The sequence below is a fragment of the Phascolarctos cinereus genome, unplaced genomic scaffold (genome assembly GCF_003287225.1).
Source record: "Phascolarctos cinereus isolate Bilbo 61053 unplaced genomic scaffold, phaCin_HiC Scaffold_2;HRSCAF=192, whole genome shotgun sequence".
NCBI lineage: Eukaryota > Metazoa > Chordata > Mammalia > Diprotodontia > Phascolarctidae > Phascolarctos > Phascolarctos cinereus.
The window spans coordinates 249,479,751-249,504,211 of NW_027555625.1; the positions used below are offsets into that span (position 1 = coordinate 249,479,751).

General features: G+C 38.7%; 1 protein-coding gene across 2 annotated transcripts in view; it reads left to right on the forward strand.

The window, feature by feature from the left end:
• Positions 1-1,638: 1,638 nt before the first annotated feature.
• The window catches only part of SLC17A9 (solute carrier family 17 member 9), a 34,771-nt gene continuing 11,948 nt past the window's right edge, over positions 1,639-24,461 (forward strand). For both annotated transcript variants that reach the window (XR_013484700.1, XM_020981555.2), the window contains exons 1-4: positions 1,639-2,872; positions 13,747-13,944; positions 15,355-15,494; positions 20,142-20,241. Coding sequence is in view for 1 of the 2 variants with exons in the window: in XM_020981555.2 (XP_020837214.1) it covers positions 2,715-2,872; positions 13,747-13,944; positions 15,355-15,494; positions 20,142-20,241 (596 nt within the window). In the remaining variant the exon portion in view is untranslated. The remainder of the gene's footprint in view (positions 2,873-13,746; positions 13,945-15,354; positions 15,495-20,141; positions 20,242-24,461) is intronic.

Genomic DNA, 24,461 nt, shown 5'->3' on the forward strand with positions numbered 1-24,461 from the left:
TTGTACCGAATTTATATGATCTGATCTTTTTTTTTCTTTTCTGAATTTCAGTGTTATTTTATGATGGCATTTCATTATAATCCTTTTATTTCTGGTCTCCTGCACCCTATATTCATTTTCTTCTACTCAGCTTGTCAAAACTGGATAGTTGTGTAAGAACAAAATAATTACCTAGTTCCCAAAAGTTAATTTTGCTGCTTTAATCTGACAACTTATAATTTATTACTGTTAATAACAACAGAGGCAGTTGTAACTTAGTAAATAGTTATTGAGCATTTTTCTGTTTATTGAACATCTATCCGTATAGCCTAGAGGGAGTGATAAATGAGTATACAGAAAATAAGGCACTTACAAAGGTTTTTGTTTTTATTCTTTCTGAGAAAACCCCACCATGATAGATCTTAATAATTATGCCTATTGTTACGGATTTTTAAAAGGGTAGAGGTTTTTGAAATGAATGATAACATGAGGAAAGTGCATGATTAAGGTGTAATCAGCAGGTACTTCTAATTTTTATATTAGCACCACCTTCCTAAATAAATTTCTGTACAGAGACCCATTTTTGACAAATTATAGGCAAACAATAGGAAGGAGCAAAGAACAGAACTAAAGAGAGGGATGATGTTGTTTTCAAATAAACCCTAATTAGCTGATAACTGGTTTTGCTAAATAATCACTAATAACACATTGCAAGAAACCCATTTTTACCTTATACTTGTATTTTTTAAAGAAATTTTGTATCAGTTCTCAGTACAAATGGTATGTTAATGTTAATATTTGGAAACCAACTATGAACTGCAACTCGAGAACTTCTGTCTATATAACTGCTACTCGTTGGATTAAAATAACTCAACCTTCCAAGCTGTGGCAACATTTGCCACAAGGAGCTGATAGATAAAGGTGGAGAAATAATTCAGATGTTATGTTGCATTGATAATGGTTTTGGAATGTCATTTTCATTCATTATCAACTTCTACAGATCTTATACCGAATATCTTTGGAGGGATAATTGAAATGGTTGGAAAACTGGAGTAGGTGACTGACATGGGAAACTTCACATTTTTGCCTGAGGTCTGGCAGTTTTTCTGTTGCTGACATCTGAGCTGCCCATGAAACTAGCTATCTTAAAAACATACAGGTGTTTGTAAAACTTTATTAGCTATAAGCCATGCGATTAGTTAAGGACAATGGGAATTGCTTTTCTCTCCCAGCATAAATCTTCCAGGAAAGTTCAATATTCAGTGGCTTAAGGATCCACAGAGGCAGACGACAGTACAATGCAAATATTTGCTTTTTTCTTTTTTTTTAAGGGGAAGAGGCAGTATAATGTGGGTAGTTAGGCAGACCTGGATTCAAATATGAGTGCACACTGGTTTTGTGACTCAGGGCAAATCCCTTAACCACTCCGAGACCTGAAGTTTCAGAGAAGGTGCTGATCTAGATTGATGGAGGGACGTCCTCATCTGGAGCTCCCGGCACCAATGAAGTAACAGGTCCTCGTCTTGCCCCCGCCCCACCCCGGAGGGCGGAGAGAGAACCTCAGCAAAAGCGGACCTCTTTTTCAGTATTTAGTGATATCTAATAAAAGAGGAAATTGTTCTTGTGCCATTTAAAAAATCTCATAATGCAAAAATGTGACTATCTTAATGAACTTTAGAAAGCACTAGGTAAGCCCAAAGAAAAAGGCGGCTCTCTACAGCGGTGAAATCACATTAAAAAAAAAAAGTAGCCCTTTCTTAGAAGGAAAGACCTTTAGATTCTCTCCACCGTTTTTCCTCGTCTCAAGTTCCCATACTGGCACTGGTAAATGAGGGATGTTCCTGTCACTCGGTGACTTAGAAGTCCTCTCTGCAGCAACTCCTGCTTTCCCCACTTTGTTCGCCCTCCACCCCCACCTCCCCACCCCAGGCTGTTTCCTGAACTCCTCAACAAATACCGTGTAACAGAAACTGAGTTAAAACAAGCAACCCACTCACCGAAGATCTAGAGCTAGGCACTTACAGCTACAAGCCTACTGGCCCGGTCCCCGAACTCATCTTTCAGAGGGGAAGCAAACAGACCAGCTTGGGCTCTTGAATATTTCAAGTTATGAAATTGCAGCAACGTGCCAGCCAGCGGATAGAACGCCTCTTCCTCGTATTCCTCCCCCTCCCCCCCAAACGGCCCAGTCCTCTCTGCCCCTTCATTGCTCCCCAGCTCAGCCCAGGAACGCATTGGAGCTGGCTGTCCCCGAAGGTGGATGCTGAGAAGCTGGAGTGAGCCAGGCAGCCAGTTGGCAGGGAGCCCCGCCCAACCGGACTTTGCAGCTGTGGCAGTTCAGGGGGAGACACGTCCTGGAAACGCCCGGACAGGAAGAGCGGCTCTGACTGACACGTGGACTTGACGCGGCGCTCCCCTGGAGTCTGGCTCACTTTCCGGACCGGACCCGCGAGATTCTGGGGGAGTGTCAGAAGGCGGACGAGACGGTTCGGCGGCCGAGCTGGTCCTGGGCTGGCACCTCCGGGCACTGGCCGGCCCGTCCCCAACCTTTCTTCCCCCCCCCCCCCGCCCCAGCCTCCCGGGAGATATACTGGTCCTCCGCAAACTACCTGGGACGCTCGCTGGACTTGGCTATGCCAACATACAGCTTTGCTGTCATGGGACAACGCCCCCGAGTCATCCCTGCAGATCCGTAGAGGAGCTTCTCCAGCTTGCTTCCATTCCCCCAGGGGACTATGGCCTCAGGGCATTGCAAACTGGGGGCCTCACCGGTCCATCACCACTGTCACCATCAGCACCAACATCAGTTGTCGCTCCAACCGCCGCTAGGGTCCAAAGCACCTTGTCCTGAAAAGATGAAGAGAGATGTCAGCGCGGAGACTTATTGGTCCAGGTAGGAAGAACCAGCCCAGTGCCTGAAGTGTTTATCTCTTGGCCTCCTTCCGACCTTTGAGGCCCTCTCTTCCCTGTAGTTTTAAAAGTCATGGTTTTCTGGGTAACAGTTTTAGAAGAGAAAGAGTGTGTGTGCGCGTTGGGAGAGAGTAGGGTATTAATATGTAAATAGTGGCAAAGCTACAGGTGTGAGCCCTGGGCAATTATTAACCCTGGGGAGTAATTCCTTTAACTTTGTTTTGTAGAGGGTTTTGTTTGTTTGTTTGTTTGTTTGTTTTCACCCTACAAAAATTACTCTCCCAACAGATTTATATGCAGACAGCTCCTCAAACTGGCCTTTATTCCCAGATGACCCTGGGGGCTTGGTACACTCCTTTTGGGATAAGCAAATAGCAGAAAATGGGAGAGGGCAAAATTACTAGGCTTAAACCTTCTGGGACCCCAAACCTCTGAAAGATAGATAGGTAGAAGGGGTGAGGGGCAGACATTTCTGGAGAATGACTTAACTTGAATTCTATATATGTGCATATATGTATATATGTAAACACACGTATATGCATAGATACACGTATATACACACATATGTTATATGTGTACTATACACATTTATACATGTATGCATTATATGTGTAAATATGTAAACGAATTTTTTTTAAAAAACAGTTTTTAGTACTTAGTGTAGAAAGGGGCTTTGCTGGTACAGATAAAACACTACTCTGAGCGAGTTTCGGATAGTGTGAGTGAAAGAATAACCTTTCAGATCTTCTAAGTGGGGGAGGGAGGGCGGGCAGTTAGGTGGTGCAGTGGATAGAGCACAGGACCTGAGTTCAAATTTGACCTCAGACCAAACATTTGACATTTACTAGCTGTGTAACCCTGGGCAAGTTACTTAACCCCAACTGCCTTAAAAAAAAGATTTGCTAAGTCCTTTTCATGTTGTTATGTCATTAGATTCTCACAACCCTGAGAAATTATATATATGTATATATAATATATATATAACATTTATATATACTCTCATTTTACAGAGGGTTAAGTAAGCTGTGAGAGATAAGACTAAAAAGTTAAATTGCAGAAAGTTATTGAAAGGAGTAGTGGATTGACCTGGATACAAATCTAGTCTTTGCAGTTTACTGTGAGACCTTCACCAAGTTATTTTTCCTCCCTTTACCTTAGATTCCTCACCTGTGAAATGAGGGAGATTGATCTCTAAGGGTCTTTTCTGGCCCTTTTAGAGTCTATGAATTCTAGATGAAATGTTTGGTGTTGAATTCCACTGAAGAGCCCTCAGCACCTTGCTACACTCTAAATACTTTCTCTGTGAAGAGACACTTAGGTTCCAAGACAGATCCTGGGAATTGTACTGATCTAGCTATAACCACAGAAAGTTGTTTAACTTCTCTGTGTGTCAGAAAAATGAAGACTTTATATAGTAAAAAGAACCAATTCAATCCAATTCAAGCATTTTTAAGTGCCTACCACACACCAGGCACTGTGGGTAAAGAGAAGCTTTACAGAGGGGGTTTTCAAAATGAGTTACAAATCATCCTTCCCAAAACACACACACTCTAAACAAACAAACCCAAGACTCACAAAAATGAGTTTTAGAAAATTGAGTTAGATGCAACATTCACGTTTTAATTAGGATAGTGATGAGGGTAGGAATGGTTCTAGAAGACTGATACAGAAATGAAAAGCAGACAATACATTAAAGAAAAGCCCTCAAAATAAAATTAAAATGGCAAAACAAGTGACAAAGCATAAATGAGTAAAGTACACATGAATTATGAAAGAGCAATAAAGGTATATTGGGAGGAAAAAGAATGACAGTTGAAGAATGAATGGGCAGCTGCTGTTTACACATCATAACTGAGGCAGACTTTTCTCTTCCAGTAACCAATTAAAGGCAGTGGAGTTGTATTTTGAGGCATAATTTAGATTCTGGGCAGATTATCCACTGTCTTCATTTCACCACTTTTGTTTCACAATTGTAGGGTTCCCAAGGTGGAACGTGACATAGCTTATTCCTGAAGCAGTAGTATATGACAGTTTACAGGGCTTTGTGATAATCCCTGTAAATCGTTCATTTCATCTCATAGGTCCTGGGTGTTTCATGCACAAAGTGTGAATGAAACATTTAATTCTGTCCTAAGTATTGTCTTTAAGATTTGCTTTATTTAAAAAAAAAGATTTGCTTTATTTAGTAAATTATAAATATTTGTTAAAAAAAAAGCAGCATCATAAAGGGGAAGGAACATTGGATTTGGAGTTAGAAACCTCTATTCAAATCCCAGCATTATCACTTGCTATATGAGATTTTGAGCAAGTCATTTAATTACTTTGGGCACATTTCCTCATCCGTAAAAGAAGGGAGTTGGATTAGATGGCCTTTGATGTCCACTCCAGATTTAAATCTATGATCTTGTGATGCCAGTACCACAATGCATTTGTATAGCAGCTTATAGGTTTCATCAACTTCTGTGGATTCAATTATCATCTATATGCAAATGACTCCCAGATCTACATATCCAGCCCTAGGCTCTTTTCTGAACTTTAGTACTGCATCACCCAAAATGAATGGCCCCTAGGAATCACAAACTTAATTTGTCTAAAACAGAACTCATTACATTTCCCCCTAAACCTGCTCTTCTTCCTAACTTTCCTATTTCTGTTGAGGGCACTACTATCCTTCTAGTCACCCAGATTCACAGTCTAAGAGTCACCCTTGACTCCTCTCTCACCCCACACATCTAGTCAGCTGCCAAGTATTATAAATTCTACCAGCACAATATCTCCTGCATCCATCCTTTTTCTCTACTCCCAGGATCCTAGTTTGAGACTTCAATCATCTCTTGTCTGGACTGTTTCAGTAGCTTGGCCTCCCTTTCTCAAGGCTCTCACCTCTTCGTCTCATCAACCTAACACAGTTGCCAAAAAATTATATGTGTAAAGTGCAAGTCTGACCATGCCACTCTTCTGCTCAAACAGCTCCACTGACTCCCCATTACCTCTAGACTAAAATTCAAACTTCTCTGTTTGGCATTTAAAACTCTTCAAAATCTGGCTGTATGTAGCTTACCTTTCCACATTTACTACACATTGCTGGCCCAAGTTTATACCAGGTAGTCACACCTAACTGGCCTATTTTCTGTGCCTCACACACAACATTCTACCTTCTCTGTACTTTTGGACAGACTGTCCTTCGTGCCTGGAATATGCCCCTTCCTTACCTCCACCTGTTAAAATCCTTGGTTTCCTTCCATGCTTGGCTCCAAGCATCACCTCCTGTATGAGGCTGCTAGTGTTCTGGGGGGAAGAGGTAGGTATGACTTTGTATTACTTTGAATGAGTTTTATATCTTATTAAATAAGTACATGTTATTTAATTTAAGGTACTTGAGGGTAAGTATTTTATTTTTGTCATTGTATCTCTACCACCTATCCCTGGCACGTGGTAGTCACTTAATAAATGCTTGATGATTGATTAATTGATTCAAGCTGCTTCAACATCTGGTATTGCTGTTTGATCATTATAACACCCCTCTGAGCTAGTTAGGGTAAACACTATTATGCTCATTTTACAGGTGAAGTAACTGTAGCCTGCAGAGAAATGATTAACTTATGGTCATTCAGGTTGTTAGTGACAGATTTAGGACCCAGGTCCCCATTGTGTATGCTTTCCACTTTGACACCGTGAAGGCAGCAGCTTTTGTTGTCCTAATTGTTTACAGCCAACCAAATGTGAAAATATTAGAAGTTCTTCAATCCTTTTCAGGTTATTTACAAAAAGAGTCAATTGTACTTCCTGAGTGCCTGCTACTGGCAGGGCAAAAAGGGATCCAAAGGAGAGTAGAAGTAGTAGGCTTGCCCCTCACTTAAGGTCACAATCTTTAACTCCAAGACAATTGAACCACCTATTACTTGAGGCAGCTATCTCTCATCGTCTCTGTGGTCGGAGGAGATTGAGAAAGGAGCAGCAGGCCTTGGTGCCAACTCACTAGTCATAGCAATCAAGGATAACAGAATGTTATTCTCTAGTTTAGAGGAAGCTGTGGTGGGACCTTTGATAATTCCATTCCCAGTGCAGAATTCCTTGGTGTGAAAGCTTATTAAAAACCTCCTTTTCAACTTTTCTAACAATATTAAGAAATGATATTTCTCTAATCTAATAGCCCTTTCCACACTTCCTCTCTTCCTCTAAAGGTGGGTAAGAGGTTGAGAATAAACAGCCTTGCTTAGGGAAATAGATAAAGAGGAGAAACCAAACTCTTAGCAAAGAATACCTCTTGTCTGATTCATGTCATTGTCTTTTCCCATCCCCTGAAGTAATGGTGCTATGATCCATCCTTCTCCATTCATTCCTTGAAGGGAGTGCCTAAAGAAAGTTTTGGAATTCCAATTCTTCTTTACAACATGACTAATGTGAAAATATGTTTAATGTATAGGTATGCTGTCTTGGGGAGAGAAGAGGGGAGGTTGGGGGAGAAAATTTAAAACTCAAATCTTATGGAAGTAAATGTTAAAAACTAAAAATAAATTAATTTATATATAAAAAAGAAGGAATTGGAATAATGAATAATTGTTCTACCTGTATGAGGAACTGTTCAGAAATATTAACCCCAAACTGTATTTTAATATACAATGAATTTTTCTTTTTTGAGTTCCTATAAATGTTACCTCAAACCCTCTTGGAGGAGGGGCATATCCAAGGGCATGGGGAGACTGTATCAGTTTGGCTAGACATAGCTTGGATAGTAGATAAATGTTAAATTAAATGAAATTTTTTCTAGCAGACATGCCTAAAATTCAGAGTACAGTATTACTTTTTTTTCTTTGACATTGAAGTGAGATCAGGAGGCTACTATCCGAAAGGAGAATTGATGAAGGAGGATGAAGGAAGAGAATACCCTGTAGACTGAGGTCGTTAATCTAGGACCAAAGTAAATGGTGGAAGGTGTGTCCTGTGACGAGCTCACTCTAGTGAATGAAATTGACTTCACCTGCAACTTCACCTGACTTCACCTGGGTTGGCCAGCAGTTTTGCATTTACTGCCCTCACTGTATCACCACTTTACTTGTTTGTGGAGCAGGACTTAAATTGACCATAGTATTCTCTGGCAGTTGTCATGTTCTCTTCCAATCATGCTGTTGACAGAAAGTGCAAGGTCCAGGAAACAACAGTGCTGTAGATAAAAGAGAACAGAAATCTCTGACCAGTTGCATGGCTGAATTTTAGGTTCTAGCCAGCCCTGAAAGAAAGTTTTTTTTTTGTATTGGAATATTCAAGCAAAAGGAAATGTTTTACTTGGATCATTTGGACTCTGTTATTACATTTACAACCTTGAACTTCCTTAGCCAATCAGTCCTCAAGAGAAAGAAAATTGGAACCTCAATTCCAAAAGTTAAAATAGATTCAACAAATATTTATAGGTAGGCACTAGGGATACAAAACTAAAAATTACACAGGCTCTGCCCTCAAAGAACTTCTGTTCTACAAGGTGGGATATAAAACATACACAGATAAATATAATGCAGAGTTACTTGGGGAGATTGGGACTAGTAACAATTGGAGGGGACCACAGAGATTTTTGCTAAAGAAATAGAACACTGAGCTGAACCTTAAAGAATTCTGACAGGTATTGATGAAGAAAGAGTACATTCCAGTTTGCAAAATAACTCGGGCAAATTCATGGAAACTGCCAATGGAATGTTTAGGAAATAGTCCAATTTACTAGGAATAAGTACATGATGGGGAAATAATAAGAAATAAAGCTGGACAAGTAAGTTGGAGTCACATGGTGGAGAAACTTGAATGTTAGGCTAAAGAGTTTGCATTGTAATCCTATAGGTAATAGGGAACCACTTTTTTTTTTTAGTAGAGGAATAACATGATCATATCTGTGTTTTAAGAATGTTATTTTCGTAGCTAGGTAAAGATGGCCCCTCATGGTGGGAGAAACTGGGAGCTAGGTACACCATTGAGGAAGACTTGTAAATAGAGAGAAGGCCCAGTCACTGTTAACAGCAATCTGCATTCTACCTCTTTCTTCCTTAACTTTCTTCTCTAGTCTCTCAATTAACTTTGGGAGTGGAGCATAGAGATTATATGCTTTCGGCTTTGTTTGTTTGGTTTGGATTTGGAATTGAACTACCCATCCTGTTTAAGAAATGGAACTTTTGAGTTCTGAACAATATTGGACTATTCTGGTTTTCAAGGTTTTCTTAGTAGACTAAAGTATCTCTCTGTGATAGGGATGGTGAGATTGGGGTTGTGAAGCTATCTTTTCTATTCAAAAATAATTTTCACTCATTTCTTTTAAAAAGTTTTATTGCAGCTTCTTGTTTTTATACCATAGTTCAACATAGACTAGTTTTCTTTCCTTTTTCCTTTTTTTAAGGCAGTTGGGGTTAAGTGACTTGCCCAGGGTCACACAGCTGGTAAGTGTCAAATGTTTGGTCTGAGACCAATTTGAACTCAGGTATTCCTCACTTCAGGGCTGGTGCTCTATCCACTGTGCCACCTAGCTGCCCTGACTAGTTTTCTACTATTTATCACCTTTGACAGTTTGAAGGGTGTGAGGTGAAAACTCAGAGTTGTTTTAATTTATATACTTCTTATTAATAATTTGGAGAATCGTGTCTTATAATTGTTTATTTGAATTTCTTATTTTTAAAACTTTTTTCCTTTGATAACTAAGATTAGTGGATTAGATTAGGGGAATGCTTATACGTTTGTGTCAATTTCTTGTATATCTTGCATATCAGACTTACTAGAGGCAGCATGGACTAGTAAACAGAGATCTAGCCTGGGAGTCAGGAAGATCTGAGTTCAAGTTCTGTCCTTGACTCTGACCGTGTGACACTGGCGAAGTCACACACTCTAGGCAACTTGATAAGATTGTAAATAGGGAAGATAGCAACTTACAGGGGCCAAGGGAGTTTCCTCATCCTTCAGTTCCCTTTATTTATGAAATAACAGGTTCAATCTCAATCCAATAAAATAGTTATTTGATGCAAAAATTTTTTCTCACTCAATAAGTTCTCTTCTTATTTGAGTAGCATCGACTTCATGCAGTGCTTTTACATTTTATATGCTTGGAATTGTCTTTTGTCTTTTTTGATATCTTCTAACCCTTCTTTGCCTATGAAGCCTTACCTTAACTATAGTTGTGAAGGATAACTATTTCAATTCTCTTTTAATTTTGAATTCTGTTACCTTTTATGCTTAGATCTTATTTATTTGGAGCTTATTCTGGAATATGATGTAAGATGATAGTTTAATACTATTTTCTGTCAAACTACTTTCCATTTTATGAAGGAGTTTTTGTCAGATAGGGAGCCCTTTAGTTTATGTTCTTGAACTTACTAAACATTGAGCCACTGTCTTTATTTCCATATTTTGTTTGTGCAATGTGTTCCATGGATCTACTTTTCTGACCTTTTTTTTTGGTGATTTTTCCAAAAGGAATTTCAAATTGGCATCTCTTTTTTCACCCGTGTGGCTTTTGCTTAAAAGCACCTCTGAATGGACTGATTTCTTAATGCCATTTATTGTATACATATTATTGAATTTCAGAGATGAAAAGAATATTAGATATCAACTAGTTCAATGAGCACATTTTACAAATGGGGAAACTCAGGTCCAAAGATGCTAAACAACCTTCTCAAAGTCACAGAGCTGGTAAATGGCAGGTCTCCTCACTCTCAATCTAATTCATTTTCCAATATTCTTCCTGGCTCTCTCAAGGATTCCAGCCTTGAGGTGACTCTCTGAGCCTTTGTGATAATCTAATCTGACTCCTCACCCAAATATTTAGATCTGAAAGGCATCTCAGAGATCATCTAGTCCAATCTCCTTATTTTACAGATGAGGAAACAAAGGCCCAGAGAGCAAAGTGACTTGCCCAAGTCATCAAGGTAAATAAGAAGCAGAGCCAGAATTTGAACACTGGTCCTCTGATTTCAAATCCAATACTCTTTCCACTCTGCCATAAATAGATAAACATCTACTTTTTTCATATTTTTTTTCTCATTGACCTTTCCGGAGTGCCTATATTATATATGTTGAAGCCCAATATTCTAGCATGATTTTTGAATCTGTATCGTAGGTATAATCAATTCATCACATAGCCATGAATTTGAAAAGGTTCCCCCCCCCTTTTTAAGTGGAGTACATTTTTCTTCCTTCCTTTTTTCTTTCCTTTCTTCTTTCCTTCCTTCTTTCTTTCCTTCCTTCCTTCCTTCCTTCCTTCCTTCCTTCCTTCCTTCCTTCCTTCCTTCCTTCCTTCCTTCCTTCCTTCCTTCCTTCTTTTCTGTGTTTCTATTTATCTATATATATTTTTATTATTTTATAGTTATCAAAGGTGTTTCTAGGCTTAAATTTTAGGAGGATGAGGTGGAATAGGGTAGAAACAAAGTATTATTCCAGACCGACTTCTCTTCATAGCTGATGACAGCCTGTAACTTTGTGTCATCGGCTTTCTTTATGATATAAAATCCTATGAGAGTAACTGGTTCCTAAAATATATGCTTTTGTTTGTACTTTCACTCTTTCTTTATTGAGCATATAGTACTTCTAGCCTGTAGAATATTTGCCTGTGTGGCAAATAATTTTAAACAGGTGCCCTCATTTGAACCAGATTCTGCTTAGCTCAGATGAAAACCAAATGATCACCTCTGAACAGAACCTCGCACAATGGGGAGAGGGGGCATTTTGTAGATGAAAATAAAGGTACAATGTGCATGTAAACTTATAGTTCCCAGCCAGACTTGATGGGCTGGAAACAGTTTGCTACTTTACACAGACACATAGGATTTGTATTCAACTGGCCAGCTTTTTTTTTTTTAACCTAACAATCCTTACTGTGTCACTTCATATTTAGATATTTACCTAGTACTCACAGTGGAATGCATTTACTAAAGAGCTGAAATGTTCTAGTCAAACTATCTGGGCTTCAAAGTGGGCACAGCAGAAAGGAGGGTAAAAGTGGGGTAAGAAGGGAGCTGTTGAGACTCAGTAGCAGTTATGTGAAAGTTTTCATCCACTTATATAAAGGGACAGCTTGAGGAAGACTTGGTGGTGACTCTTTTGGAAGAGGAGAGACCCCTGAGAAAATACCATGTTGTCTAAAAACATAGGTGCCTATTGTTTTGTAAAATAAACCCACCCTGTATATGCAATATAATCACTCAGCAAACACTTAATAAATATCTGCTATATACTAAGTCATGTGCTATACTCTGAGGATGCAAGGACAAAAAAAATGGTCTCTGCTGTTAATAAACTTACATTCTATCAAGGGAGACAACATGTACACGTATAAGTATACACTATATATATATACACACATTTGTATTATATCCACATATGTGCAAAATAAATAAAGGTTATGATTTTTTTTAATGGCAACCACTAGGCCCTCATCACCTCATGCTTGGTCTGCTGCACTGGTCTGCTTGCCACATGTCTGTCCCCAGTCCAGTCCATCCTCTAACAAGCTGGCAAAGTAATCTTTCTGAAGCAAATATCTAATTGTGTAACCCGTGGCAATGTTAGGTATGACTAATATTTGAGTCCATTTTTTCCAAATTAAATATTAATTTAGCAAACATTTTTCTAAGTGGGCTTTTTGGGTGTTGGGTGTTGGGATTACAATACAAAGATGAAACAGAGCCAGCCTCTATCTTCAAAAAGCAAGATGTCCCATCTTCCTCAGCTTTTCAGATTCAGAGATTGGAATGGCTGTCAACGAACATGGTCTTCTTGCCTCTCAAGTCCAGCATCCTTATCTATTCACTGTGTGCTGCTGCCTTTCCAGTTGCTTAGGTCCCTTCCAGCTCTAAATCCTGTGGTCCTATGATTATATCTAATCTTCACAAAACCCCTGGGAAGATTAAGGCAGGCAGGCAGCATTATCATCATTGTGTTGATAAATAAATTGAGACACACAGCAGTTATTTGATGTAATATAGTAAGTTAGTGGCAAAGGCAGGCCTCCTAACTCCTATTTCAATTCTCTTTCTGCCATGGTGATAACTAAGAATTTAATATAGTTATGGCGTTCTCTCTCCTTCCTCTGTCAGAGACAGTTCTTCCTTTTTCCCACTGACAGTTCCTTTAGGTTATTATGAATTCCCTTCTGATTCCCCAAGTTGTGCAAATCAAGGATCATATGAGTTTCATGTGACTAACCTTTGCAAACTTCTTGAACAATTTCCCTTTTTCCATAAGCAATGAACCCTTTTCCCCTGGGAACCACTAGTGCCTTTAAGGTTTCTTTACATGGATACATTCTCTCTTTTTTTGCTTTATGGATTTCCAGAATTTTATATTTTTCTGGCTTCTGTCACCTTCCTTAAAATGGAAATTAAATATAGCAAACTCTGGATTTTCAGCAGTGAGGGGGAGGATCCAATGAGTGTTTGTTCCAGAAATAATGTCTACTTGATTTATGATGCATTCTTGACCTAACAAAGACATAAATCTCTAGTTTTCCTTTTCTCAAAGGGTTTCTTCAAATGGTATGTTTAATAGTTTGCTTACAGACAATTAACTGTTTACCCTGACTTTTACTATTTGCCTGATCTGTTTGTGATTGATGATAAAGCTCACAGCTCATATTTTAGAAATTGGATCTGCCAACAGAACCTGTGAAACAACATAAACCAATAGGCAATCCCAGAAGATACACTTTGTCTTATTTTTATGTGCCATAGAGATGGTTCTTGTTTGTTTTTTTCATTATTTTAAAGAAAAAAAATCAGGTGACTTTAATCTTTTATGTCTTACTTTGTGAAAGAGAAAACAATTCAAGTTGTTTTTAATTGGATGAGGTGTCCTAATAATCTGACTTGATTTTCTTGTTGCTTCTCCTAGGCCTGAATGCCAGGTTTGGACTGTGATGTTATTGTTGGGAACATGTCTCCTTTACTGTGCCCGGGTCACTATGCCCATCTGTGCTGTCTCCATGAATGAAGATTTTGGATGGAACAAGAAGCAGTCTGGGATCTTGCTAAGTAGCTTCTTCTGGGGTTACTGCCTAACTCAGATCATGGGAGGCCACCTTGGAGATCGGTGAGTTTACATTTTCCCATTTTGGGTGTTCCATTGCTTGGCATGAGATGACTTCCCTCATTCTGGTTCTCTTTCACCCAATCCCCATTTCCCCCACATTTTTTTAGGGAATGAGGACATCTGAAGCTTTGTCTTAGTTGGGTTTATGTTTATCAAGTTGGAAAAAAGGGGTAGGGAACAGAAGTATATAACAGGAGAGGAAAGGAAGTTTTGACAGGAAGGTTTTTTTTTTAAGAATAAAAGTAGTCATTTTCCTTTTAAACTGTAATGAAAGAAAGGATTCTAGATAAAGACATATTAGAGAGGCTATCCTCATAATTTAGAGCAATTATAGGTTAAGGGACCAAAGATAGTTTCTTAGATCTTGTTAGGGAAGGATGCATGAAGTGACCTAAATACATAAAAGGGCAGAAGAGTTGTAGGCTTTCTCATTTCCTGATTGACCTGATTTGTTTAGATGTTTAGAGGTATTGACTGAACAAAAGATGGCTTCACCTGCTATAACATTTCAACTGTGTACCCCCTTCCAGCTCCTCTTTAAAAAAAAGTTTTATTGTCACCTCTTCTCTTTATGCTGCAGTCATTTTCTCTTAATTCCTTAATCCTGCCCTGAATATTAAACCCCTTCCTTGTAGTAAAGGAAATATATGTATGTATGTATGTATGTATGTATGTATGTATGTATGTATACATGTATATATATGCTGGTGGACAGAGGAGGAACCAAGAGAAGGAAGGTGCTTTTCCTACTTTTCTAAGACTGAGAGAATCACAATTCATCAGATTTCAAATGCTTTTAATGTCATTATTACTTACATTATTGTATTCATGTTGTATATGATTGTCTTGGTAGTTTCTTCAGATGGCCTCACTTTATTCAAGTGTTCCCAATATATCTGAGATTTCCTCGTTTGTCATTTCAACCACAGGATACCACAGGGCAGAAGGAGGGAAGAGGGGAAAGGGAGAAAGAGGAGGAGAAGCGGAAAGGGAGGTGAGAGAAGGTAGAGAGAAGTAGAAGAGAGTAAGAGTAAGAAAGAGAAAAACAATAAAGAGTGGGAAGAGAGAGAAAAAAGAGAGGGGAAAGGGAAGAAGGAGAGGGAGAAAGAGACAGAAGTGAAAGAGAAAAGCAAGAGAGAGGAGAGAAGATGGGCAGAAAGTAGAAGGGAGGGAGGAGAGAGAAGGGAGAGACAGAAAGACAGAGATGGACAGAAAGATGGACATCAGAGAGAAGAACAGGAGAGTGAAGGAGACAAGAAAGAGAAAAAAGGAGTGGAGAGAGAGAAGAAAGGAGAGATTGAGAGAGAAGAGAGGAAAAAAGAGAGTAGTCTCCTTCCATTTCTTACTCTTTCTTTGATTGTGCCACCCTCTTTTTCCTCCCATGTAAATTCCATCTCCTCTCCCTTCCAGGATTGGAGGAGACAAGGTCATTTTGATCTCGGCCTCAGCCTGGGGTTTCATCACGGCTGTCACCCCATTGCTTTCCCACATCAGCAGTGCCCACTTGGTCTTTATGACTCTTTCCCGAATACTTATGGGGTTGTTTCAAGGTGAGTCTCTAAGAGGTAGCTTTTTTTTAAACTTTTTTTTCCATTTGTTTCTTTTTTAATAAACTGCTTTGACCCAAACAACCAGCAAAACCCAGACAAAGAATATGTATGTAGGTGACTATATCACACCTGTCAATCTATTGTTTTCGTAGTAAACTCTGTACTGTTGTGCACAAATGGGAAATAGATGTGTACTGGTAAGCAAATGAGAAAACACATAGTAATTGCTTTGAAAATTATGAAGTGCTGCCTAAATATAAGAAATTATTATTATTTTAAAAAAATATTTATTTTCCAATTTTATAAAATTTGTAAAAACAATTTTAAATAGTTTTTTAAAAAATTGTGAATGCCAAATTTTCTTCCTTCCTTTTTTCCTTCCTCCCTCATTGAGAAGGCAAGCAATTTGATATAGGTTATACATGTGCAATCATGCAAAACATTAGTCATGTTCTGAAAGAAAACACAGACTCTGCTCCCCAAAAAAACCCCCCCAAGAAAAATTTAAAAAGTAAAAAGAAAAAGTATGCTTTGATCTGCATTCAGGCACCATCAGTTCTTTCTCTGGCAGTGGATAACATTTTTCATCGTAAGTCATTCAGAATTGTCTTAGGTCATTGTATTGCTGAGAATAGATAAGTCATTCACAGTTGATTATCATACAGTATCGCTGTTACTGTGTACAGTGTTCTCCTGGTTCTGCCCACTTCATTTTGCATCAGTTCATGTAAGTCTTGCCTGGTTTTTCTGAAAGCATCCTGTTCATCACTTCTTATAGAACAATAGTAGTCCATCACAATCATAATTATAATCACAACTCGTTCAGCATTTCCCAATTGGACATCCCCTCAATTTCCAATTCTTTGCTACCACAAAAAGAGCTGTTATAAATATTTTTATACATATAAGTCTTTTTCCTTTTTTAAAAAGTTTTTTGGGATTCAGACCTAGTAACAGTATGTGGGTCAAAGGGTATGCATGATTTTATAGCCCTTTGGACATAGTTCCAAATTGCTCTCCTGAATAGTTGTATCAGTTCACAACTCTACCAGTAGTGCATTAGTGTCTCAATTTTCCCATATCCCCACCAACATTTATCATTTTCCTTTTCTATCATATTAGCCAATCTGATAGGTGTGAGGTGGTATCTCAGAGTTATTTTAATTTGCATTTCTCTAATCAAGAGTAGCAGAGCATTTTTCAAGATGACTACAGGTAGCTTTGATTTCTTTATCTAAAACCTTCCTGTTCATATCTTTTGATCATTTATCAATTGGGAATGATTGGTATTCTTATAAATTTGAGTCAGTTCTCTATATAGTTGTGAAATGAGGCCTTTGCCAGAGAAACTGCTGTAAAAATTTCCTTCCAGTTTTCTGCTTTCCTTCTTATCATGTCTGCATTGATTTTGTTTGTGCAAAAAATTTTGAATATAACATAATCAAAATTATCCATTTTACACCCTGCAATGCTCTTTATGTTTTGTTTGGTCACAAATTCTTTCCTTATCTTTGGCCTTATCTTGATATATGGCGTGAGATGTTGGTCTATATCTAGTTTCTGTCAAACTGCTTTCCAATTTTCCCAGCAGTTTTTGTGAAATAGTGAGTTCTTGTCCCAAAAACTTGGATCTTTGGATTTATCAAACACTAGATTATTATGATCATTTACTACCATGTATTGTGTAGTTAATCTATGCCACTGATTCACCATTCTGTTTTTTAGCCAGTAACAGATTATTTTGATTATCACTGCCTTTTGTAATATAATTTAAGATCTGGTACAGCCAGGCCACCTTCCTTCACATTTTTTCCCCACTGATTGCCTTGATATTCTTGACTTTTATTCTTCCAGATGAATGTTGTTATTATTTTTTTCTGGCTTTATAAAATACTTTTTTGGTAGTTTAATTGGTATGGTACTGAATAAGTAACTTAATTTAGGTAGAATTGTCATTTTTATTGGATTGGCTCATCCTACCCATGAGCAATTAATATTTTTCCAATTGTTTATATTTGGCTTTATTTGTGTGAAAAGTATTCTGAAATTGTGTTCATATAGCTCTTGGATTTGTCTTGGCAGGTAGACTGCCAAGTATTCTGTGTTGTCTGTAGTTATTTTAGAAGAAATTTCTTTTTTGATCTCTTCCAGCTAGACTTTGTTGACAATATATAGAAATGCTGATGATTTATATGGGTTTATTTTATATCCTGCAACTTTACTAAGATTGTTAATTATTTCAACTAGGATTCTCTAAGTGTTCCATCATATCATCTGCAGAGTGATAGTTTTGTTTCCTCATTGTCTATTATAATTCCTTCAATTTCTTTTTCTTCTCTTATTGCTAAAGCTAACATTTGTAAGTACTATATTGTGCAACAGTGGTGATAATGGACATCCTTGTTTTCACCTCTGATCTTATTGGAAATGCTTCTAGCTTATCCCCATTACAGATAATGCTTGCTAATGGTTTTGTTATTGATGTGGTCAATTGTGCTGATAGTTTTCTTAATATTGAACCAGCCTTGCTTTCCTGGTATAAATCCCACCTAATCATAGTGTATGATCTTTGTGATATATTGCTGTAATGTCTTTGCTAGTATTTTGTTTAAAATTTTGGGATCAATACTCTTTAGGGAAATTGGTCTATAGTTTTCTTTCTCTGTTTTTGCTCTTCCTGGTTTAGGTACCAGCACAATATTTGTTTCATGAAAGAATTTTGTAGGACCCTTTCTTTGCCTATTTTTTCAAATAGTTTATATAGTATTGGAATTAATTGTTCTTTAAATGTTTGGTGGAATTGTCTTGTGGATCCATCTGGTTCTGGGGATTTTTTCTTAGGGAGCTCATTGATCACTTCTTCAGTTTTTTTTTTCTAAGATAGTAAGTTATTTAAGTATTTGTTTCCCTCTTCTGTTAATCAGAGCAGTTTATATTTTTAAAATATTCCTCCATTTCACTTAGATTATCAGGTTTATTGGCATATAATTGGACAAAATATCTCTTAATAATTGCTTTAATTTCATGTACATTGGTGGTAAATTTACCCTTTTCATTTTAGTTACTGGTTTTCTTCTTTTAAATCAAATTAACCAGTGGTTTGTCTATTTTGTTGTTTTTTCATAAAACCAACTCCTAGTTTTATTTATTAGTTCAATGGTTTCCTTACTTTAAATTTTATTAATCTCACTTTAGATTTTCAGGATTTCCAATTTGGTGTTTAATTGGGGATTTTTGATTTGTTCTTTTTCTAGTTTTTTTTTGTTTGTTCATTTTTTCCAACCTATATTTTGACTTTAACTTTATGTTAAAGTCATGCTCTGCTCCCAGAATGGAGGGGCCACTGTCCTGAGCCATTCTCAGAGCCAGTTCTAGAGGTCTATAAGGTTTCAGTTCTTCCAAGGTGGTATGATCTAAGGAGAGGTGTGGTCACTGCTTTCCTGGCCTGTGCTCTGGTCTGTGAGTGACCACAAACATTCTCCTCCACTCTGGAACTATGACCAGAGTCCCCACTCTTGCTCATGCTTTTCTTTGCCCTAGAACTGTGATCTGGAACCATGTATGGGCAATACAACAGAATCCTGCTCCCAATGCCAGCAGAAGGTCCCCTGTAATCTCCTTTTGACCAATTGTACGACCCCTTTACACTCTGTGGACTGAGAACTTGGGAAGCCAAAATGTACACACTGCCAAAGCCTGTTGCTGGCTTGCTAGGTACAGCCTTGGCTGGCCTGCACTCTACTCTCACCCCAATGAAACAGACCTTTCCTGCCAATCTTCTAAGTTGTCTTGGGCTGGAAAATTGTTTCATCCCATCCTTTTGTTGGTTTTTGCCACTCCAGAATTTGTTTTGAGCTGTTATTTTAATGTTTGTAGGGGAATTTAGGAAAGCTCAGGCGAATCCCTGCTTTTACTCTTCATCTTGGCTCCATCTCCTATGAGGAATTATTATTATCAAACATTCTGGTGACTAGAGGTAATGATCTCTATGTGTAACATTTTGCAGTTTACAAAGAACTGTCCCTATATTGTTTTGAGTCTCACAACAGCCTCAGGAGGGAGGCAGAACAGGTATTCATTCAGACTCCTCACACAGTCTTGCTGAGTCCTTCTGTGACATTCTTGATAGTTTTGCAGTCACTTGAAGGCCACAACACCTTAAAGGTTAGTAATTCTGTGTTTCCAGGTGCTAGAAAGTCCTCTGATCTTCATTAATTTTTCCTACTTTTCTCAGGACAGGGTTGAAATCTTCTACCTGGCTTTGTGGCCATTGGCAAGTCTTTTAACTACTCTGAGACTGAGTTTCCTCATCTGTAAAATAGGTATAACAACACATATAGTACTTACTTTGCAGCTTTTTTGTGAGGGAAACAGTGTTTGTGCTATGTTAATTTCTGTTGTTGTGTGGTGGTGTGGTGGTGGTGGTGGTGGTGGTGGTGGTGGTGGGTGGTGATGGTGATGATGATGATTTTAATCGTCCTTAAAATGGGGAGCTGGTTAAACCCATCCAGGTACTCTCTAGGACAAATCATCTAACCACATTAAATGAATATGTATGTTTGTTGAATGAATGAATGAAAGAATGAAGGATTTGGGAAGGCATTAGTCTTTCCCTTTGGTTTGATTAGTCTGTCTTTTTCGTTCCAGGGGTTTATTTCCCTGCCTTGACAAGCCTGTTGTCTCAGAAAGTCCGAGAGAATGAGCGAGCGTTCACCTATAGCACTGTGGGTGCAGGTTCCCAGTTTGGGTAGGTTCCACTTGCATAGTAATGAGATACTGGGGTTAGGGGGAAGGGCAAAAGGAAAAAAGGAAGGATGAGTTCATGCAATCATGTCATGCTCCTCAAGCCAAGAGAGCTGCTGTTGAATTTGAGCCACAAACGATTCAGCCTCCCAAGAATGACACATGGGAAGAAATACCAGGAACTGTTTGTGGCAGCAAAGGACATCAACACAGGGCACATCTGCATCTCTGGATGACAGGCATCCTGGAGGGCATCATTTTTAGATGTGGAAGCCTGAGGCTGTTGCTCCAGGAGACAAACAGAGACTTGTTCCTGAAACTATTCATGCCCTTTGAAATGCAGTTCCTTTATGCACATTTCCCTCTCTTGGTGTCAGGAGGGTTTGGGGGTTTTTGGTTGGCAAATGGCAGAGGGGGGACCGTCACTTCATCTGTCTCTTTTTCATCTGTGCCAAGTGAGATGAGGTAGGTCATTCCCTGCTCCCTTTCTTCTTTTCAAATTCCCTCTATAGTTGTCCTGATGTGATTTTGGACAGCAGGTGTTGCGGCATAGATGAGGCAGCAGGACCATAGGGCATGGAAGATAGACAGACATAAGGGCTTCACATGGTTTCTAGTTAGAGTTTAATTTGTTTGACTGTATAATGTCTCAGCCTCTGTCTTCTTTTAAGCACAAACAAACCCCCCCGCCCCAACCATGTGTGGGGGCAGTTGGAGAAAGACAGGTTGGTTGGGGGAGGGGAGGTCATATCAGCATCATTTTGCTTCTTAAGATACTTTGTTCTGAAGAAACAGAAGGAATGTGTTATAGGAAAACTACAGGGGTGTTTGCTGTGTTAAAATTTTGTAGTATTTGATATTGGTTGAACAGACCTTTGGCTAAGACTTCAAAATTTTTCTTTTGGATTGAGATTTTTCTTACATTTGCATTAGAACCTAAGACAACTCACACCAAGGTGGCCCAGTGGATTGAGCACTGGCTTGGGAGTTGGGGGTCAGGGTTCTACTGTGAGTTCTGTGATGAATTCACTTTGAACAAGTAACTTTCTATCTCTGGGCTTGAGTTGCCTCACCTGTTGATAAGGGTTTGGATGCTGAGATGCTTTCCAGATTCAGCATTCTAAATTCTAAATTTTGTGGAATTTGGTAGCTGGAAAGAGAACACACCTGACATCTAGTCCAATCTACATTGAACAAAGAATCCCCTTCCCAAATTACCCAATGGTTGGTCTTGCAGTCTTTGTTTGAAGACCTCTACTACCTGCTTTAGGATTGCTCTAATTAGTAAAATTTACCTCTTTGTGCCTTCTACCCAGTGCTCATAACTCTGCTCTCTGGCAGAACACTGAACAGGTTAATCTTTCTTTCACGTGATAGGTCCATACGTACCTGAAGGAAGAGACCATATCCTCTCTCAGTTTTCTCTTCTTCACATGAAACATTCAGAATTCCCTCAAACCATCCTCACAGGACACTTACTGAAGAGACTGGTGACACCTATCCTCTGGACATTCTCCAGTTTATCGATGTCATGCCCACCTCCCAACTCTTCCCCCCCACCCCATCCGAACACAATACTGAAGATATAGTTAAACAGGGACAAAGGATAGCTGTACTATTATCCCCTTTCATTCCTGAAAGCTACGTTTCTTAATGCAATTTAATAGTGCATCAGATTTTTCAGCTTGCATGTCACACCACTGATGCATATTGAGTTTGCATTCCACTAAAAGCTTTAGATCTTTTATTTCCATATTCGTGAGTTCTGACATTCCAGATTTCTCTCTTCCTCATATTCCTGTTCTTTATCCTCACCTTTCCCTCTACTCCCTCTGCTCCTCAGGTCCACCCCAGGTCATCAGCTCTTCCCTATCCCTGATTCTATATAAAGCCTCAACCTTGGGTTACTCTCACCTTCTACTTCCTTTGACTCTATTCATGTGCTTCTGAATGGAGCTAGAGAAAATTGCAAAACCGAGCTATGTCCGCTATAAATTTATATTACATAATCTCAGCTGGGGGTCCTCATTGCTCTAAGGCAATCCTTGTAACACCTCCCTAATTGATTACCATCCCACTCTCCACAGCAGTTATTCCAAACCTTTTCATTCTGCTCTTAAGCTTTCTAGGACATCTCCTTCTTTCATGCTCTCAGGTGAAGACCTTGCTTTATAGATCACTGAAAAATATTAAGGCAATTCACCAAAAGCTTCCTCTTCTCCCCTCCTCCTCATCTCACATCACTTAGATGTCTTTCCCTCTTCTCTCTTCCTTCATTTCTATGTCACATGAAGAGTGAGTTAGCCCTTTTCCGTGCTCAGGCAAACCTTTCTTTGTGCACCTTTGATCCTATTACATCCCATCTTCTCAAGATCTCTGTCTTCTCTCCCTCATCATCCCCATTCTCTTACTAATCTTCAGTCTTTCCCTTTCTGCTGTTTCTTGCATAAACCGGCCCAGTTCTGCCTTGCCAGTCTCCTTGGAGTTGACACTCCTCCAAACACTCTATGATCCAGTGGCATTGGTGTTCTTGCTGTTTCTCACCATTCTCCGTTTTCTGACTCCATGCATTTTTACTGGCTGTCCCTTATTCCTAGAATACTCTCCCTCCTCATTATTACCTCCTAGCTTCCCTAGCTCTGTTTAAGTCTCTCCTAAAGTCCTACCTTCTATGAGAAGCCTTTTCCGTATCTCCTTAAATGTTAGAGCTTTTCCCTCTGAGAGATTATTTTCCATTACACTGTATGTGTCTTGTATGTATATGGTTGTTTGCCTGTTGTTTCCTCCATTAGAATGTGAACTTCCTGAAGCAGGGATTGTGTTTTTGCCCTACTATGTATCTTTTTACTTAGCATGGCACCTCACACATAGTAAAAATGTAATAAATGCTTGATGACACAAACTGATGCCTATATGCCTCTACCATCTTATACTTACAAATTCAATTTTTTGAACTCAAGAATAAGACTTTTGATTTGGCCCAACATTTTAGCCTGACAGAACTTTTTGAAACCTTGATTCTCATCCAAGGTGTCAGCCAAGTCTGAAAGTCACTTTTTTTTTTTAAACAAGATTTGAAAACCAGTTTTCACCTTTAAGCCCTCGGTATAGACTTTGTAGTCTTCCAAGAGGCATAGATCATGTTGGGTGCAGAGCACACCATCACCTTTTGAATTAACTAGTTCTTTTCCCCTTGGGCCAGATAATGACCCAGGCCCCTTGGTATCGCAGAGGAACAGGGATCTAGAGTTAGAGAACCCGAGTTTGAATCCTGGTTCTGCTATCTACTAGGTCTGTGACCTTATGCAAGACACTTAACCAATCTGAGTCTTAGTTTCTTTATCTATAAAATGATAGGTTTGGACTGAATGACCTTTAAGGGCTTCTCGTTTTAAATGTTGTGATCTATGATTTTAAATATACCAAAAATTGTTCTCCTCCCAGCCTCATTTTTCAAATGCCCTGAATGTCTGTGTTCTGTTTGTCACTGAAGGAGCTATGTAAAGCCATATTGAAGTATACATGGAGATGATGAAGTTGAGGAGACTTTAGGTGACAAATATAAATTTGATCATCTCTTTCAACATGGACCTCAAGAGAAATAGAGAATAGAAATACAATGAAAATCCAAATGTCCCACCAACTTTGACAGGGAAGTCAAATTTAATAGCAGCCTCTTTATTTTATTAAGAAAAGTTTTATTGATATACTTTGTTTTATTATTTTCTTTTACATCACAGTAATTTCCTGATATATCATGCTTCCCAACATAGTATCCTCTCATACAAAGGGAATCATTTAAATAAAACTAGTCAGTAAAATGTCCTTTTGTGATAGCCTTAAGTTGAAATATCTGACATTCAGCCCCCGTAGTCCAACACATTTCTAGTGAGAAGAGGGAAGATTATTTTATGATCTGTTTCCTTGGACCAATGTTGGTCATGGAATTTGATTGAAGTTTAGTTTCTTTTGTGTTTTATGTTATTTTTTGTTCAGCTGTTTCAGTCATGTCTGACTAAAAACCCCATTTGGGGTTTTCTTTACAAAGATACTGGAGTGGTTTGCCATTTCCTTCTTCAGCTCATTTGATAGATGAGGAAACTGAGGCAAGCAGGGTTAAGTGATTTGCCCGGGATCACATAGCTAGTGTCTGAAGCTGGATTTGAATTCAGGTCTTCCTGACTCCAGGCCTGGTGCTCTATCACTCTGTGCCACCTAGCTACC